The 17,818-nt window shown below is 41.9% G+C and overlaps 1 protein-coding gene across 1 annotated transcript in view; it reads left to right on the top strand.

Annotated features, from left to right (window-relative positions):
- The window catches only part of ARHGAP28 (Rho GTPase activating protein 28), a 201,759-nt gene that overhangs the window by 147,741 nt on the left and 36,200 nt on the right, over window positions 1-17,818 (top strand). The window contains exons 8-12 of the mRNA XM_030926081.1: window positions 1,584-1,749; window positions 1,858-1,949; window positions 4,333-4,410; window positions 10,165-10,327; window positions 15,144-15,226. Of these exons, the coding sequence (XP_030781941.1) occupies window positions 1,584-1,749; window positions 1,858-1,949; window positions 4,333-4,410; window positions 10,165-10,327; window positions 15,144-15,226 (582 nt within the window). The remainder of the gene's footprint in view (window positions 1-1,583; window positions 1,750-1,857; window positions 1,950-4,332; window positions 4,411-10,164; window positions 10,328-15,143; window positions 15,227-17,818) is intronic.

The following is a 17,818-nucleotide window of genomic DNA, read 5'->3' as shown; positions in this document are numbered from 1 at the left end:
AGGACTCACTGAGTGCCTTCTACAGGCCTGACACTGAACTAGGTATTCTATTAATAATGTAAAGTGGACTCTAGTGACTATTCCCATTTTACAGCTGAGGAAACTGAGGCCCAGAGAGGCTGAGTAACATGTCCAAAGCCTGCAGCTAGTGGGAAGCAGAAATAGGATTTGAAACTAAGTGTGTCCCACTTCAAAACCCTTCCTGGTCGTTAAGCAGTCTCCAGGTTAGAGGGCAACGTGTAGTGGTCTAGGGAAAAGAGAGAAGCCTGCAGGACTCTGGTTTCAGGGGGAGCCCCTCCTTATCTTAAAGAGAGGCACCCAAGAGAGGATGCTGGCCTCGGCATCTCCTCATCGAAGCCAGCTCCTTCTGAGGTTTGGCTCTTCCCATGAAGAACTTTGCATAGGCTTTAGCACATAGTAGTTGGTCAATAAATGATTGCAATTTTTGTTTCTATTGTTGTTATGTATTACTGATATATGAGGACTTCGCCTCAAAAAGAAGGTAAACTAGCTAAGCGTTTAATAGCACAAGGCATGCCCCAAACCACATCCTACATTTTGTTTTATTTTTAAATACTTGAGGTTCCGAGGAGCAATTATTGAATGAATAAAGGAATGAATGAATGGGTAGATTCTCTGACTACCCCAAGGAAGCTCCAGTTTGGGAAACTGCTTTGGAAAATGTGAACTTAAAGCTTTATAATTTAAATTTAAGTGTTTATAATGTTATCTGTGGGTTTGGTTTTTTTGTTGTTGTTTACTTCAGCATTTTTTCCCATACCACTCTTTCTGAGGGCAAAGTGATCCTGTGAGTATTATATAAGAACAATCTTTTGCTTCTAAAAGGTCTTGCTGCTTACGTTCATCACAATATTTCTGGATTGTTGGAGGATTTGCTGCTGTTGTTGTTTTAGTGTCTTTTGTTTCTTAGTGTGAAAATGGAGACTATGTCAGTCTCATTGTCTTCAAAATCATAGTAGGATTATTTGCACTTTCTCTGTATTTTGCTTTTTTAAGAATTTGGAATCATTTAAATTTAATTTTTATGGTAGAATAGCTGTTGTCTCAGCAAGCATATGTAATCCGTTTAAACTGGGAGATTACTGGAAGTTTCCTAAAGTGTGCAGTATGGGATAGATAAACCTTGATTTAAAGATTGAATGTCCAAGAAGGAAAAAAAAAAATATGTTTGGAGTCTCCTGGGATATACCAGGTGTGTTTCCTGGTATGTGTGTGTCACATGTAATTCCAATTAAGGGCCGTGGTGTGTGCATTCCATGTGGTGCCTGACATGTATGTTGTTTGACTCTGTCGGGTGTTCCTTATAAAGAAGGCAGTCTGCAGTTGCGACGGCAATGTTAGCATATCCTTTAGACTGCTGTTTCGCTTCTAATTAGCATAGTGGTGCTCTGCAAATGTTCTAAACCACATAGTCATATTTCTAGGATGCAGCATGCTCCTTAGAGGTGTTTTGCAAAGAACACGTTCTACTGCATAGATTTAGAGTGTCCAGGTGCATTTGAGTGAAGGTATAATAACTTTCCTTTACCAGAAAAAATAAATACCTTCACCGTGTGTTTTAGAAATTTATTGTTCAGAAAAGCAGATTTGGCTTCACTGAAGCGGGAGATCTGTCTGCTGAAGACATGAAGAAGATCCGCCATCTCTCTCTGATTGAATTGACCGCCTTTTTTGATGCCTTTGGAATTCAACTGAAAAGAGACAAAGCGGAGAAAGGAAAAGGGCGAGGTAACGAGGACGACCGGTTGCCTCTGGCTTTAACGCTTTGGCGCAGTGGGATGAGATAATGCGCTTCTGATTCTTCTTTCTTTCTCCCTTTACTATCTCACATTGAAGACAATGGGATTTTTGGAGTTCCGCTTACAGTCCTCCTGGACAGTGACCGAAAGAAAGACCCTGGAGTGAAAGTTCCCCTGGTATTACAAAAAGTGAGTAGCGGGCAAATGAAAGGGGAATTCACAGAGCCTCATGCTTATGATTTGGTACTTTGTAAACCCACAAATAAATTTTCTTTTAGATTTAAAGACACTATACGCCCTATTAGGACCCAGGCCCCTGGTGATTCTCATCTTTATTCCATGAACCGCGTAACAGCCCATGGCTCCTGGACCAGTTGGCCTTGCCGCATTCTTTTGGAGTCTGTTACGTTTTGTTTGCCCGTAACACATCAGGTGATGGACACAGATGTTCTGACCCAGGGCACAAACAGTTACATTTTTTTCCAATATTTTTTCAAATGTTATTTGCACATATGAATGTGTTTGTGTGTGTATTTGATTATTCTGTCTAGATAAAGATGACCATTAATTATCACCATGCATATATAAACCATACAAATATTTGCTGAGATACAGCATAGGCTGGGTTTTAAAAATGTGTATATGTGTAATCATTTTATCAATTTTCCAGACCAAGTTTAATAAAATCTAAAAGCCAGCATGTTCCGGTCATTTTCCTGTGTGTCTGGTCAGATAGGATACAGTTAGACAAAGAGAATAATTTTGGTGGAAGGAGGTTTTGAAAGTGGTATTATCTGAACTATAAAATGCTGATGTCTCTGTGACTATTGTTGCTGAATACCTGATTTACTTTTAAGTCATGTTGTTTTATAGCCAACAATTTACACTGGTTTTTACCTAAGTGTGCATTTATTCAACAGTGACATCCAGTGGCACAATTAAAACTCCTAGTCCTTAACACACATCTTGTTGAATTTTAAATCAAGTTTTTAAATGATGAAAATGATAAATATTGTCTAAGGAAACATACACTTACCTGACACTGATAATCGTACATCACTTGTTTAACTTCCTCTATTTTGTTACCAGTGCCTCAAAATGAGATAATTCTCAAGTCAGGTGACTGACTGGCTGGACTAGGAGCCAGGAAGATGGCACCCAGATGGCCCGAGGATGCAAGCAACACCTTTGGACACACGGGCCCTCTGTGGGTGACTTCCCTGGGCAGGGCTGTGCCAGTGCTGTTTATGTAATGTCACGTCTAGTCAGCACGGAGCAGCCCAAGGAGGCTGGTGTTACCATTGCCCTTTTACTGATGAGGCAACTGAGGGATAGGAGAGTGAGATAACTTACCCAGGACACACAGTCAGCAAGAGGTGCAGTGGGAACAGGAGCAGGGCGTATAGCAAAGTCCAGAGTCCATGGTGACGCTGAGATTTTCTTTCCTTCATTGAGTTAAAACCAGCATTTTGTCCTGTATGTGAAGGACAGAGTTTAAAATACTCGTCAAAATCAAAGACGATTCAGCATATGAGTTTATAATACTGTGTAGATACAAAAATCTAGCATAGAATTTAGCAAATAGAAAGTACTCAATAAGTGCTATTGAACTAAATCTGGATTTATATCATATTCACAACATATTAGTTGTTATTACTACTGGATGTTAAGTGTTCCTCGCTACAACACCTCAAGATAGTAACTCTCCCGCTCCTGCAAGAGAGGCTTTTCTTACAGACGTGTTTCTTCTTCCCAAATATCTATTTGTCTCCGTACCTAAAAGAATTACCTTAGTTCCAGGCACCATCCACCATCATTTCTGGAAAGGAAAATAGCAGAGACGCTGGATCCCCTTCTTACTGGGTGAACTTGGCCAAGTTATTATCCTTTCCAGAGATGCACTGTGAACTGCTTTATTACAGCGAATTGAACTGTTTTCCTTAGACTCCTTAGCAGTAGAATAGGGGTAACGAGAGTACCTACCTCATAGGGTTATTGTGAGGATTAGATGCGTTAATGTAGGTAAAGGACTGAGAATAGGATCTTACACATAATCAATGCATAGTACGTGGTAGTGTTTATTACTTTTTTAACACCCATCACCATCCTTAGAACTCATGAAAGCTATTAATCTTTACCCCGTCTAAACTCCTTGATCAGACATCTAGAATTTCTACCGTTTCTTAGTCAGAGTGATTGCAACCAATGACAGTAGATTTAGAATCTCTTGTTACTGATCAGGCTGCAGAAAGAGTTACAGTAATCAGATCTTAAAAATGGTTAAGAGGCATATGTAATTTTAGAGTGGTTAAGAGCACAAACTTGAGTCGGTGCCATTACTTACGAGGTTGATCTTGGGAAAGTTGTGTAACTACTATAAATCTCTACTTTCTCATTTGCATGTTGGAGGATAATGTTGGCAGCATAGGATGGTTATGAACATTTAACAGCATTTGAGTATCAGGCACATATATGCTTGGTCACTTATTGATTCATGTCATCATTGTTATTGTTTTATATGTTTATGATCACATAGAGGCACTTATTCTTGTAATATATCATTGCTTTCTAGTTTTTTGAGAAAGTTGAGGAATCAGGTCTGGAATCTGAAGGAATTTTTCGACTTTCGGGATGTACTGCTAAAGTCAAGGTACTGAACATTTTGTCTCTTCCTAGGTAGAATTCTAAGCTAGCTAGACCCCGTTCACATAAGCATCGGGTATCTAGGTCTTTGTTGTTGTTTATTAGATTATCACTTGGTCCTTCCTAGTATTCCTTGGTACCTGTGGTAACATGTTTGTTCCAGAGTGTTTTCATGATCCAGAATTTTAAAAATCAAGGCAGAAACATTAAAAAACCAAAAACAACAATGAAATAGCACATCAATTCACCATAAAAAACTGCTGTTTGCCTTTAGTTTGGAAAAGTTGAAATGTCTCACCACTGTTTTGGAGGTTAAATACCTCAGTTTGTTATGTTCCTCTCAGCCATGGAATTCACTAAGCCAATGTTATATGAGCCTTTATTTCCATCATTCGTTGGTTTAAACATTCCTTGACTCTCCCTTTTAGTGAAAGCTCTTACAGGAATTTGTAGCGGTGGCTATATAACCACTAGAATACTCACTCAGCAGTTCCAAAACCCAGTTCCACTTATGGTAATGTTAACATCCACATCTAAAACCAGCTGTTCAGTGTGAATCTTGTTCCTTTGCTTTCTTATTTCCATGAGGTGGCCAACTCTACAGTACAATAAAGCAAAGAATTATTAGAAAAGAAAAGCTTTTCACATAAAATCCACCAAAACATCCCACTGTGTCTGCGGGTAGGCATCCACCATGGAGAGCTCCTTCCTGCAGTTGGATCACTCCCCGGCTTGCAAATGTGAAAACCTGAGCAGTTTTAAAAGATGGATCCCTGAGCAAACAGTCTCGGGGCAGGGGAAAACAAATGTGGTAATGTTTATCAAAAAGACATTTGTAGAGGCAAAACAGCGTCTCTTCATTAATTCATTTTGGTACATGCTTTAGGAAATTCTATTTGTATCAGTCTCACAGTTTTTATATAGAAGTGTGATGAGAGGTTTTTCTAAGTGGAAACTGAGAATAGATAGGCTGTGTCTATTGGATCCTCCAGAAAGCAGATGCTGAGATGGGTGAGGAGCAGAGGAGGGTCATGGCAGTACTGCTTCTGCAGGATGAAAGGGGCAGGAATCAGGATTGGCTGGGGTGAGGCTCCGACCATGGTGCAGGTCTGACATTTCCTAATCGTGGAGGAGCTGTGTGCTGGGTAGAATGGGCCAGGCCCTGGTACCCCTGCCTCACTCCGTGGGGCTGGGGCTTCCTGCAGAAAATATGGCTGAGCCACATCTGGGAGGGGCCTGCAGCTGGGAGAGTCTGCTACCTGGGCTTTTGCACATGAGGGCGAGGTCTTCTGTGAAGGAAGGTCACAGCAGGGCACCAGGACTCAGGGCTCCAGGCATGTTGAGGGGTTACGACTTCCCTGAGAGTGGAGTTGGCTGAATGCTGCACAAGTTCTTGTGGAAGGCAGGGAGAAGCCCAACGGCTCCTTAAGGTTTATGCTTTCTAAGTTGAATCTGCTTTTTGTCTCCATTTCTCGTGTGTTTGGTTCCTACATACTCTTCTAAACAGATGTGTCCTACATGTAAGGATGAAAACCATTACTTATTTTGGTTAAATCTTTGGTTATATCTGCAGAGTCAGAGAACCAAAATGAAAGAAAGAAATTTCCTAAACAGAAACATATTCCATCTCTTGAAACCTCTGTCCATAATTGGGAAACTATTTGCATATATTCTTCCTGCTTCGTGTGTGTGTGTGTGTGTGTGTGTGTGTGCGCGCGCTGCGCATGCGCACATGTGTACACACGCATGCATGGGTGTATAACATGCATAATGGATATGATTTACATGTCTTGTTTCTAAATCACCGAAAGGAGAAAACATTACAGGGCATTTCTTTTTTTTTTTTTTTTTTTTTTTTTTTTTTTTTTTTTTTTTTTTTTTGAGACGGAGTCTCGCTCTGTCGCCCAGGCTGGAGTGCAGTGGCCGGATCTCAGCTCACTGCAAGCTCCACCTCCCGGGTTTACGCCATTCTCCTGCCTCAGCCTCCCATGTAGCTGGGACTACAGGTGCCCGCCACCTCGCCCGGCTAGTTTTTTGTAGTTTTTAGTAGAGATGGGGTCTCACCGGATTAGCCAGGATGGTCTCCATCTCCTGATCCACCCATCTCGGCCTCCCAAAGTGCTGGGATTACAGGCTTGAGCCACCGCGCCCAGCCATTACAGGGCATTTCTTATGTGCACAAAGTTTAACGTCATAGCAGCAGTTACCTTTCTTTGCCTAATCTTCCACTGAAAAATGCTTCTCAAAGGCTAATCATTCTTTCAGAATGTTCTTATAGGCACATGCATTCCTGAACCACATATAGGTCAAAGTCTTTTTTCTCCCCAGTTTTATGTAGTTTCAGCCTGTTTATTCCATCACTTATTAGTGGAAAATGTAATCCAGATGTTTTCATGGTTTGAGCCCCAGGAAGGCCAATGTGAAAGAAATCTGGGCAAGTGAACAGAAACCGGGAAACACTGCAGTTAGAAAGACATTGAAACGTGATGCGTTAAAGGGCTCTTTATTCCTCTCCTTCATTCAAGCTTTTTATTTAAGCTACCTCCTTTTTTGTAGTTCATCCACTGAACTACTAAAAACTCCATTATAATTATCCTCGAATTGAACCAAGTCAATGATTCCAGCCCTGTGGTCCGCTAGTGTATCATTACTGTGAACGGTCTGGCCTGGCTTTGTGCTTTAAATGCTTGGGGAGGCTGACAGGGAAGCAGCCCTGGGAGGAAGCTGCTGGTTTTAGCCAAACAGGGAATGTGCAGCTGCGGAGCCAAGTCCCAGACTCGAGGCCTCAGCTCATTTGGAACCAATTTAATGCTTTGGTTGGTGTTTGCAATGATTTTCTTTCAAAAATGACAGAAATTTGAGCCAAACACCGGGGAATATATTTTATGGAAAGAGACAGACTGTTTGACATGCGAGTTTTTCTTTTTTGACTAGTTCAAATCATTCCAAGGCTGTTCTAAATGTTTTATAATTACCTCACCTGGCTTATTTAGGCTGGTCATTTGCATTTGTATAAAACTACCTCCAAAATAGAGTCAGGTTGCATTTTTGCTGAAGGGAGTTTTAATGACAAGACTTCTCATCCCTGCCTAGTGCTCTCAGTAACAGAGGTCAGAAAAACAGGGCTTTGGAACCTCTAAGTGCTCCCTGTCTTTGGCAAGGCAAACTCACACCTGGTTGACGTGGTTTCACATTGGTACCACCATAGATAGGTCAGCTCTGTTCAGAACCAAAAAACAGACATTCTTTCTCTCAGCGTTGCTTTATACCAGCCATCCAGACAAGATGACGCGGTATTATTCCCTAAACAGTCACACCGCATACGTGTGGGGTTCCCATAGTAATGACACTGCGGGTTAGAAGAGACCTGAGAGTGGGGGAGGGGCAAGCAGTCAGTGTGGTGTTTATTGGGAGCTGTCAGCAGGACCTGCCACTTGTTTTGATCTTGGGAATGTCGTTTGAATGTTCCATTGTACACTGAGAAGCTTGAAGCACAGACCATACCCTAGTCAGTTGCAGAGTCAGGATAAAAGCCTAAAGGATCTGGTTGTAGCACCTGCCCTTGACCCAGGTGCCGTGTTGCCCCTTAGGTGACTGGGCACCACTCACAGGTTAGGATGGCCACATTCATGATTCAGATAGATTCCTTTGGCAGAGGTATGTGGAAAATGAATTTGAATTCTTCTCTCGCTGGTGCTTCCTGTGCACTTGGAAAACAATGTCCCCTTTGCTTTACTGCCGTGGTACCAGGCGATTGATGGGAAATGCTTACTCCTCCTCCTGTATTTTTCCTATTAACAACACTGCCATCTGCCCATTACAAATCAGATGGAAATCATCTTGGAAAATCATCTCTGATAATTATTTCTCCCTCTGAGTCTCATATTCAATCCGTCACTGATTCTTGAGAATTTTCACTCCTGGGCATTTCTTAAATGCCTCCTCTCCTTTCTATCCTACAACTGCTTATCCAGATTAGTCCTTAGTTATCCATTCCTGGAAGTGGTGCCGTGGCCTGATAACTGGGTTCTTTGCCTGTCACTTGCTTCCACCCACCTGACCTGTGCAAAGCTCCACGCTCCCCCAAATCATTTTCCCATCTGGCTGTCAGAAAAGATAAATTTACCCTTGCCATTCCTGTGCTTAGAGATGTTCCAGTCTGCCTCATTGCCTACAGGGTGAAGGCTAGTCCCCTTAGCACTGGCGCTGGCTGCTCTCCAGCCTCATTCCCTGCCCTAGACGCGCCAGCAAGGCTGAATGAACTGGAGCTCCGCAGACACACTGGATCTGCTGGCATTTGTATCACTGCTTGAGCAGGATCCCCTTCGATTTCCTCTCCCCTGTAATCCTCAAGACTTGGCCCTAGCAGCGTTTGACTCCTCTCTTTCCTGGCTGCATACCACCAATACATGACTTTTCTTACAGCATGTGCACTCTGAATTAGTAATATCAGCTCATGAAATAGTCCCACCCACTAGATTTCAGGACACCACAAGGCAAAGAATAGATCTCATACATCCTCCTCTTTTCAGAGCCCACTCTATCTCTTTCATTCTAGAAAGAACTTTATATTTATGCTTAAGATTTTGTAAAGTGTGTTTATCACCAAGGAGTTTCTTGGTTAGCTGAAATATTCCTGTAAGATTGAAAGCTTCTCCAGGCCAAGAAAATCTCCTTTTGATATTATCAGTAGAGGTTAGAGGGTGCATCATAATCACGTGTATCTCTGTAAGAAACTTGTGCTGCCAGAGACCTCCAGTTTGCAGGCTCTGGGAGCCAAGAGAGTGATTATGTCTGGCTGGTTAATGAGCTGATCCTTGTTAGGAAAAGGTCAGATGTGCACACTGACTCTGGCTGTGCATGCTCAAGGCTAGAAGAATTAGACTTCTCATGAGAATAAAGCAGAGGTCTTAAAGAAACAGAGCTTTTAGAGTTCCCTTTCTAAGTATCCTTTATGGAGCAGTTAGTGTCAGCTGGGAGACTGACTATAACTGCTAGCATTATAGGTAAACCTTGTAGTTCAAAGGAGCAGTAAAAAATGAGTTTGTCTTTTGAAAAGAAACATGAAGCCTGAGTGGCATTGATAATCAGATGAATTAATAATGTAAAATTTGTAAGCCAAGTAGAACTTACGGAGGCTTAGAGATTTTTTTAAAAATATTGGCACAGTGTTCCAAACCTTACGAAGGATTGGGCAAGTGTGCAAACATGTGGAAGACACGTGTCTGTCTTGGAATAAAACTTTGCTGTCACTGCTCCAGGAAGATGTCGTAGGTTTGCATGTTGCAGTGAGGTCAGAGTTACTTTATTGGGATATTTCTCATTCTGTATGTGAACTGGCTAAGAGGCAAACCTTCTTGATCTAATTTAGAAATAGAAGAGAGGATAGCAGAAGGCATTATGAAATAGGGGGAACGAAGACTTTGTCAGAATCTAACAGTGTATTTATCATGTGGGAATAGTGGTATTCTGCCAAAACCACAGAAATGAAATGGTGATCAGAGTAGAGAACTTCTATATTTGTGTAGAATTAGAAAATTATTTCAAGATTAACATCTTTTAAATATTTTAGAAAATTGTTTTAAAAATGCATCCTCACATAGCGATTTCCCTTAATCCTGTTGAAAAAAATTACTCTTAGTAGACATTACCTTACCAGTCTGTTTACAAAAATACTTTATATAAGAACAGTTTTGGAAGGGGAAAATGGGGTCAGGTGGTAAAAACGCATTGAATATTGACTGTTTTCCTTGATTTACAGCAATACCGTGAAGAACTTGATGCCAAGTTTAATGCTGATAAATTTAAATGGGACAAAATGTGCCATAGAGAAGCTGCAGTAATGTTGAAAGCATTTTTCAGAGAACTACCCACCTCTCTCTTCCCTGTGGAATACATACCTGCCTTCATCAGTCTAATGGAAAGTAAGTGGAAGACGTCAAATGCGAATACGCTAAGATATAAGGTCAATAAAGTGAGAGCAGAAGAGAGATGCTGAATCAATTGTGCTCATGTATAGATTTGCTGTGTCCTGACAGTGCTTGGTGGAATATTAAGTTTGATGGCAAACAGTCACCTAGTTACATACTTACATACTTAAGCCTAGTTTAGAGGGTTTTATAATCATTAAAAGGCAGAGGGGTTTGCAGAAAGACCAGGCTCTTGAGATTTGGATTCCTGTGCAACCATCTGTTAGCCATGCAATCAAACCTTCTGAGCCTCAGTTACTACATCTGTAAATTACAGATCATAATTACTTGTCAGGGTAGCCATGGATATTGAATGAAGTCATTTAGAATAGAGCCTGGTGTGTGGTAATGCATCAAAAAATAGGACATCACTCCCTTTCTTAAATCTGAGGTCCTAGGTCTGATGATGCAGTATGCAATAAATACTTCACAGAAGATCATTTGTCTCTGAAAATTACAAAGTCACATCATGTTTCTGAAAATTACAAAGTCATATAGATTAGGCCTTTATGTGAAATATGTGGGCAAAAGCACAAAAGTTATAAAGTGTGTGTCGTAATTGACAGGAATCATTTGGCATGGTTTGAGCATAAAGGTTGAATATTGTGGAGGATGTAACAAGAGAAACGTTTGGAAAAGTAGAATGGGGGTACATAGTGGGGGCTTTAACTGTTAACCTGGGGAGTTCAGGGGTCAGAAGTCGAAATATGTATGAGCATGCTAAGTAAATGTTGATTCTACATGGACCGAAAAGGTCTGTGTCCAAACTGAGAGGACACACCCCATCTAGAGACATTGACCACTACTTGGTTCTTGATAATGGTTGCTGTTGCAGACTGAGAGCCAAATCCAGGCTTTAATCGGAAAACCTAATTTGAGAATGTCAGCCACTAATTTTTTTTGTTTGTTTGAGACAGAGTCTTGCACTGTTGCCCAGGCTGGAGTGCAGTGGCGCAGTCTTGGCTCCCTGCAACCTCCACCCCCTGGATTCAAGTGATTCTCCTGCCTCAGCCTCCCAAGTAGCTGGGATTACAGGTGTGTACCACCACACCTGGCTGATTTTTGTATTTTTAGTAGAGATGGGGTTTTGCCATGTTGGCCAGGCTCGTCTCAAACTCCTAGCCTCAAGTGATCTCCCCACCTCGCCCTCCAAAGTGCTGGGATTATAGACATGAGCCACCATACTTGGCCCCGCCACTAATTTAAATTTTAAAAAGTTGTGTGGACTTAACAGGTGATGTCTGTATCTGCCAGTTTACAACCTTCTGCAGTTTGGCCACAACTACAAAATCATTAAAATTACAATGAAAGAAAATAATAGATCCTAAGTTGTATGACAAAATCTGTCCTAAAATATATGTAGGTTCGAAATCTTTGAATGTTTTAACTAAACCAGATTCATAAAATAATCTTTTGTGTCTTAAGAGAATAAGGCAGGCAAGGCAGTTGTTTTCTAAGCTTTAATTCACATGCTGTCCGTGACTAGTATCTCTTTTCTTTGTAAGCTTACTGTTTTTATTTTATGAGAAAAACTTGCTTAGAGAGAAGAGCTGCTAATTTCCTTCATTCATGTTTATTTCAGATATTGTATTTTTTCAGTTCTAGAATTTTCAGTTGGTGCTTTTAAAATACTTTGTTTTTCTTTTGACGTGACTTATCTCTTCATGCATTATAATCATATTTTCCTTCACATCATTGAACACAGGTACAATAGCTGCTTCAGAATTGGCAGCAGGTGCAGTGGCTCACGCCTGTAGTCATAGCACTTTGGGCGGCCGAGGTGGGCGGATCACAAGGTCAGGAGATCAAGACTATCCTGGCTAACATGGTGAAACACCATCTCTACTAAAAATATAAGAAATTAGCCGAGCGTGGTGGCAAGTGCCTGTAGTCCCAGCTACTCAGGAGGCTGAGGCAGGAGAATGGTGTGAACCCAGGAGGCGGAACTTGCAGTGAGCTGAGATCACGCCACTGCACTCCAGCCTGGGTGACAGAGCAAGACTCTGTCTCAAAAAACAAACAAAAAAAATTCTTGTTGGCTAGTTCCAACACCTGGGTTATCTCAGGGTTGATCTCTGTCTTCTCTGAGAGTAGCTTACACTTTCCTGTTACTTTGTATGTCAAGTAAGTTTAAAGCTTATTCCGAACATTATGAATATAGTGTTTGAAGACCATGGATTCTGAAGTATTTCTCTAAAGAATGTTGTTTGGTTTCTTTTTCTGTTGTTGCTCTTTGAAGCAGACAGTTTGCTTGGCTGGACTCAAATTGCCAGTGGTCTTTTGGGCAGGAGTTCAATTCTCCGTTCAGTCATTCAGTCCTTCGCTGTGTTACCCCACACACATGGTTTGTGGCTCAGCCAGAGATTTGGGTGAAATTTATACCAGAATTAGGGCCTTCCATCTCTGGATCACTCATTTGTTTTTGTTTTTTGGTATTTTGAATTATGTAAGGAGGATTCAAACCTCTAATTCCGAATCTGTTCAGAGAATCATATTTAAGAAGGGTATATGAATATATTAATTTTCATCCTCCAAAATATTCAATCCTTATGTTCAAACCGTGCCAAATGATTCCCTGTCAGTTACAAAACATACTTTATAGTTTTTGTGCTTTTACCCAAATACTTCACTTAAGACCTAATCTGTATGACTTTGTAATTTTCAGAAATGCTGTGTGACGTACTTTTCAGAGACAAATGACCTTCTGTGTCACGTTTACTGCATGCTGCATCATCATTGCTGCCTATCTGACTGCAGCCAGTGCATTTCACTGAAGGGAGAGGTTCTGAGAAGTACCCTGAAAGGGTTCACATAGGAGTCCACATTCCTTCGTATAACTTTGAAAGTGAAAAATACTATATTGCAGGTGGTTGATTTGATACCAGCGAACCCTGCAGGAAGCCCAGAGTTCTGGCCTGCTACCAGCAGGAAATAATGGCCTTTTTGCCACCTAAGTAAGCTCTAGTTGTAACAAGATTTTCTGAAGGGGAGGATTGTGAACAAGTGCATGTGTGTGTTTGAGCTGTGCCTGTCCATACCGTCAGATGGAGCTCAGAGAACACAGAGCCTTTTCCACTAATATTACTTTCTCTTTTCAAACTTGACCCCAAACTTGACTGTAAAATTAAGGACTAGTAGTTCATCAGTCAAGCCTCGGATGCTTTCATTACTTGCTTAATAACTTTCTGGGGAAATAACGACCTCAGGAAAGGGAATACTTGTGACGGGGATGTATTAAATGAATTAACTACAAAACTATTAACTACAAAGCAGTGTTTCCTAAGTAAAATGAAAATGGAATATTTGCAAAATTAAACTTAATCTTAAAAGAGCTTCATAATTTCTGTGAAATTAATGGGAACACAGTGGTCCCAAGCCTATATCTGCGTCTCTTGGTTTATTCCCCCAGAGTTTTTTTTTTTTTTTTTTTTAATTGCGTTGGAAGATTAGAGACTGTTCTCAGCCTGCAGTTTATGCACTAACATAATGTCTTATCTGCCCCTAAACGCTTTGCACTGAGACTTGCTCTTAAAGTTTCTATTATTCAGGCAAGCTCACATCAATGTGTATTTGCTGTTTTCAGTAACATCCTGGACCTGTGTCATTATAAATTTGATACAAGTTACAAATCCACACGTGGATTTTTCTTCCACAATATGATCCTCCCTCTCTCCCCATATTACTTGGTTGTATACACTTGTCATCCACTCCTGAACTCTAGCACACACAGCTCCGGTAACCTAGTAGCTTGTCACAAGTGTTTCCACTGCTGTACAGCTCAGTTAACTTCACCGGCAGCTGACTGCCTTCCAGCCACTGAATAGAAAGAGATAGATTTTCCTTCAACTTGAGAACTCCCCAGAGATTCCTGAATATAATGCTTTCCTCCAGGAACTCCCCACCAGGACACCATTTTGAAGAGAATACAGAGGGACAAAGGAAAGCCGAGAGTCTCTGCTGTATTCTAAATTTTCAGCACAGCTGGTCGTGGATTTTCCAGCTGTGTGGACGGAATCCCCGAGTATAAATGCCAACCCTCTGGCGCCATCTTGTGTCATTGTTGAGGAAGAAAATACTCAACAATCTCCAAAGATCCAACTACAGTCGTCACCTTCCCTAAGCGTCCATGGAAGATCTAGAATAAGTGTCACAGATCATTAAAAAAAAAAGAGCAAACATGTAGAAAGATAACTATGTACAGGTACTGATTTAAGCACTCTACCTATATTAACTCATTTAATCCTCGTAACAGCCTGTGAGGTAGGTACAATGGCTATTCCTGTTTTACAGATAATCAAGTAGATACGGCAGGGATTAAATAAGCTGCCCCAGGTCACACAGCGACTAAATAGTAGACCAGGATTGAAACCTGGATCTAAATCTGTGTTCCTAATACTTACACTTTTCTGCCTCATGATATGGAAGCAAGGTTTATTTTCTCTTGTATTGAGCTTTACTTCTATTTATAGTATTAAAGGAAGGGAAGGTCTGCGAAAGTACTTTGAAAGGGAAGTGCTGTCCAACTGCAGAATTATTCTGAGGATCTCGTTGGCCACCTGCCTCAACAATGGCATGGTGGGATGGGAAAAGGAACTTGATGGACGGAAGCGCCTGTCCAAGTGAAGAAATTTACATTGCTGGGCACAAAACCTGAGTCTTTACCACCAAAAGCTGTCAGGAGCCCTCCTGTGCCACCAGATGCTAGCAAGAAATGCTGTCGGGATGCATCAGGGTTATTTAAAATGTATGCCTATTTCTGTTTTCTTGTTAGGAGGGCCTCACGTCAAAGTACAGTTTCAAGCCTTACACCTCATGGTCATGGCGCTGCCTGATGCCAACAGGGATACAGCTGAGGTACGTCGTGTCCACCTCACGGCTTGTCAGGGGGCTCTTATTGCTCAGAGGACGTGGCTCATATAGGAAAATGAAAATGAAGATGAAACTCACTGAGCCACCCGAGCATGCTGCAAACACACGGCCTTTCTGCGCTCCCACTGCCCTTCTCCTGAGCAAGACAAAAAAGAGTGGAGATCTTGGTATCTTCTCTTTTTTTTTTTTTTTTTTGAGAGACAGAGTTTCGCTTTGTCACCCAGGCTGGAGTGCAGTGGCACGATCACAACTCACTGCAGCATTGACTTCCCAAGGCCAAGTGACTCTCTCATCCCAGCCTTCCAAGTAGCTGGGACTACAGGCATGCGCCACCACACCCAGCTTTTTTTTGTAGAGACAGGGTTTCGCCGTGTTGCTCAGGCTGCTCTCCAACTCTAGGGCTCAAGTAATCCTCCTGCCTCAGCCTTCCAAAGTGCTGGGATTACAAGTGTGAGCCACCACACCCGAGTGGTACCTTCTTAAACATTTAAGTTTCGTTCACTCTATTCATCCCAGAGATATTGGCTGTCTATCCTGTGTCAGGCACAGGGCAAGGTGTTAGAAGTAGGAGAAGAGGCAAAGATGAAGGCTTAAATGGGACAATGTCAGAAGTCAATACGTAACTTGTAAAATAGACTCTATAACTGCTGGTTCTCAGATACTCATGTGAGTCTGAGGTACAGAAATGGAAAGAAAACTCTGATGAGCGTCCTTGGGGAGGAATTGGAAATCACTAGTTTAAATCATATTTCCAACATGTTCACATTTTTAAATTTGTGAAAATAATTCAATTTAAATAGTTCTAGAATTTCAGAATTTTAGAGATCATCTGATAGAATTTGGTCATTTTACATATTAGGAAAATGAAGCAGAAAAGTGATTTCTCCACTAATATATAATAGAACATTTGATAGAATCATATTCTATCGTTTCATCCCCACTTTTTCTCCCTTTATTTCACATTAATTCTTTGCTGTATGTTGGTAAAAATCAAAGTTTCTCTTGCTCTTTGGATAATCATTCTATATACAATAGGAAATTTATTTGAAGTACAACAGGTATTTGGAATCTTTGAAATGAAATTGAGATAAGGATGAGTTGAAAAGAGATGGTAAACGCCATCTATGGGGGGGGGGGCGGAGCAAGATGGCCAAATAGGAACAGCTCCAGTCTCCAACTCCCAGCGCGAGCGACACAGAAGACCGGTGACTTCTGCATTTTCAACTGAGGTACTGGGGTCATCTCACTAGGGAGTGCCGGACAATCGGTGCTGGTCAGCTGCTGCAGCCCAACCAGCGAGAGCTGAAGCAGGGCGAGGCATCGCCTCACCTGGGAAGTGCAAGGGGGAAGGGAATCCCTTTTCCTAGCCAGGGGAACTGAGACACACAACACCTGGAAAATCGGGTAATTCCCACCCCAATACTGCACTTTAAGCAAACGGGCACACCAGGAGATTATACCCACACCTGGCCGGGAGGGTCCCACGCCCACGGAGCCTCCCTCATTGCTAACACAGCAGTCTGTGATCTAACCGTAAGGCAGCAGCGAGGCTGGGGGAGGGGCGCCCGCCATTGCTGAGGCTTAAGTAGGTAAACAAAGCCGCTGGGAAGCTCGAACTGGGTGGAGCTCACAGCAGCTCAAGGAAACCTGCCTGTCTCTGTAGAATCCACCTCTGGGGACAGGGCACAGCTAAACAACAACAACAAAAAAAGCATCAGAAACCTCTGCAGATGGAAACGACTCTGTCTGACAGCTTTGAAGAGAGCAGTGGATCTCCCAACACGGAGGTTGAGATCTGAGAACGGACAGACTGCCTGCTCAAGTGGGTCCCTGACCCCTGAGTAGCCTAACTGGGAGACATCCCCCACTAGAGGCAGTCTGACACCCCACACCTCACAGGGTGGAGTACACCCCTGAGAGGAAGCTTCCAAAGTAAGAATCAGACAGGTACACTCACTGTTCAGCAATATTCTATCTTCTGCAACCTCTGCTGCTGATACCCAGGCAAACAGGGTCTGGAGTGGACCTCAAGCAATCTCCAACAGACCTACAGCTGAGGGTCCTGACTATTAGAAGGAAAACTATCAAACAGGAAGAACACCTATACCAAAACCCCATCAGTACGTCACCATCATCAAAGACCAGAGGCAGATAATACCACAAAGATGGGGAAAAAGGGCAGAAAAACTGGAAATTCAAAAAATAAGAGCGCATCTCCCCCTGCAAAGGAGCGCAGCTCATCGCCAGCAATGGATCAAAGCTGGTCAGAGAATGACTTTGACGAGATGAGAGAAGAAGGCTTCAGTCCATCAAACTTCTCAGAGCTAAAGGAGGAATTACGTACCCAGCGCAAAGAAACTAAAAATCTTGAAAAAAGAGTGGAAGAATTGATAGCTAGAATAATTAATGCAGAGAAGGTCATAAAGGAAATGACAGAGATGAAAACCATGACACGAGAAATACGTGACAAATCCACAAGCTTCAGTAACCGACTTGATCAACTGGAAGAAAGAGTATCAGCGATTGAGGATCAAATGAATGAAATGAAGCAAGAAGAGAAACCAAAAGAAAAAAGAA

Source organism: Rhinopithecus roxellana, chromosome 21, assembly GCF_007565055.1.
Source record: "Rhinopithecus roxellana isolate Shanxi Qingling chromosome 21, ASM756505v1, whole genome shotgun sequence".
In the NCBI taxonomy this organism is placed as follows: domain Eukaryota; kingdom Metazoa; phylum Chordata; class Mammalia; order Primates; family Cercopithecidae; genus Rhinopithecus; species Rhinopithecus roxellana.
Note: the sequence above shows the minus strand (reverse complement) of the source record. Positions and strands in the feature narration are given on the sequence as shown.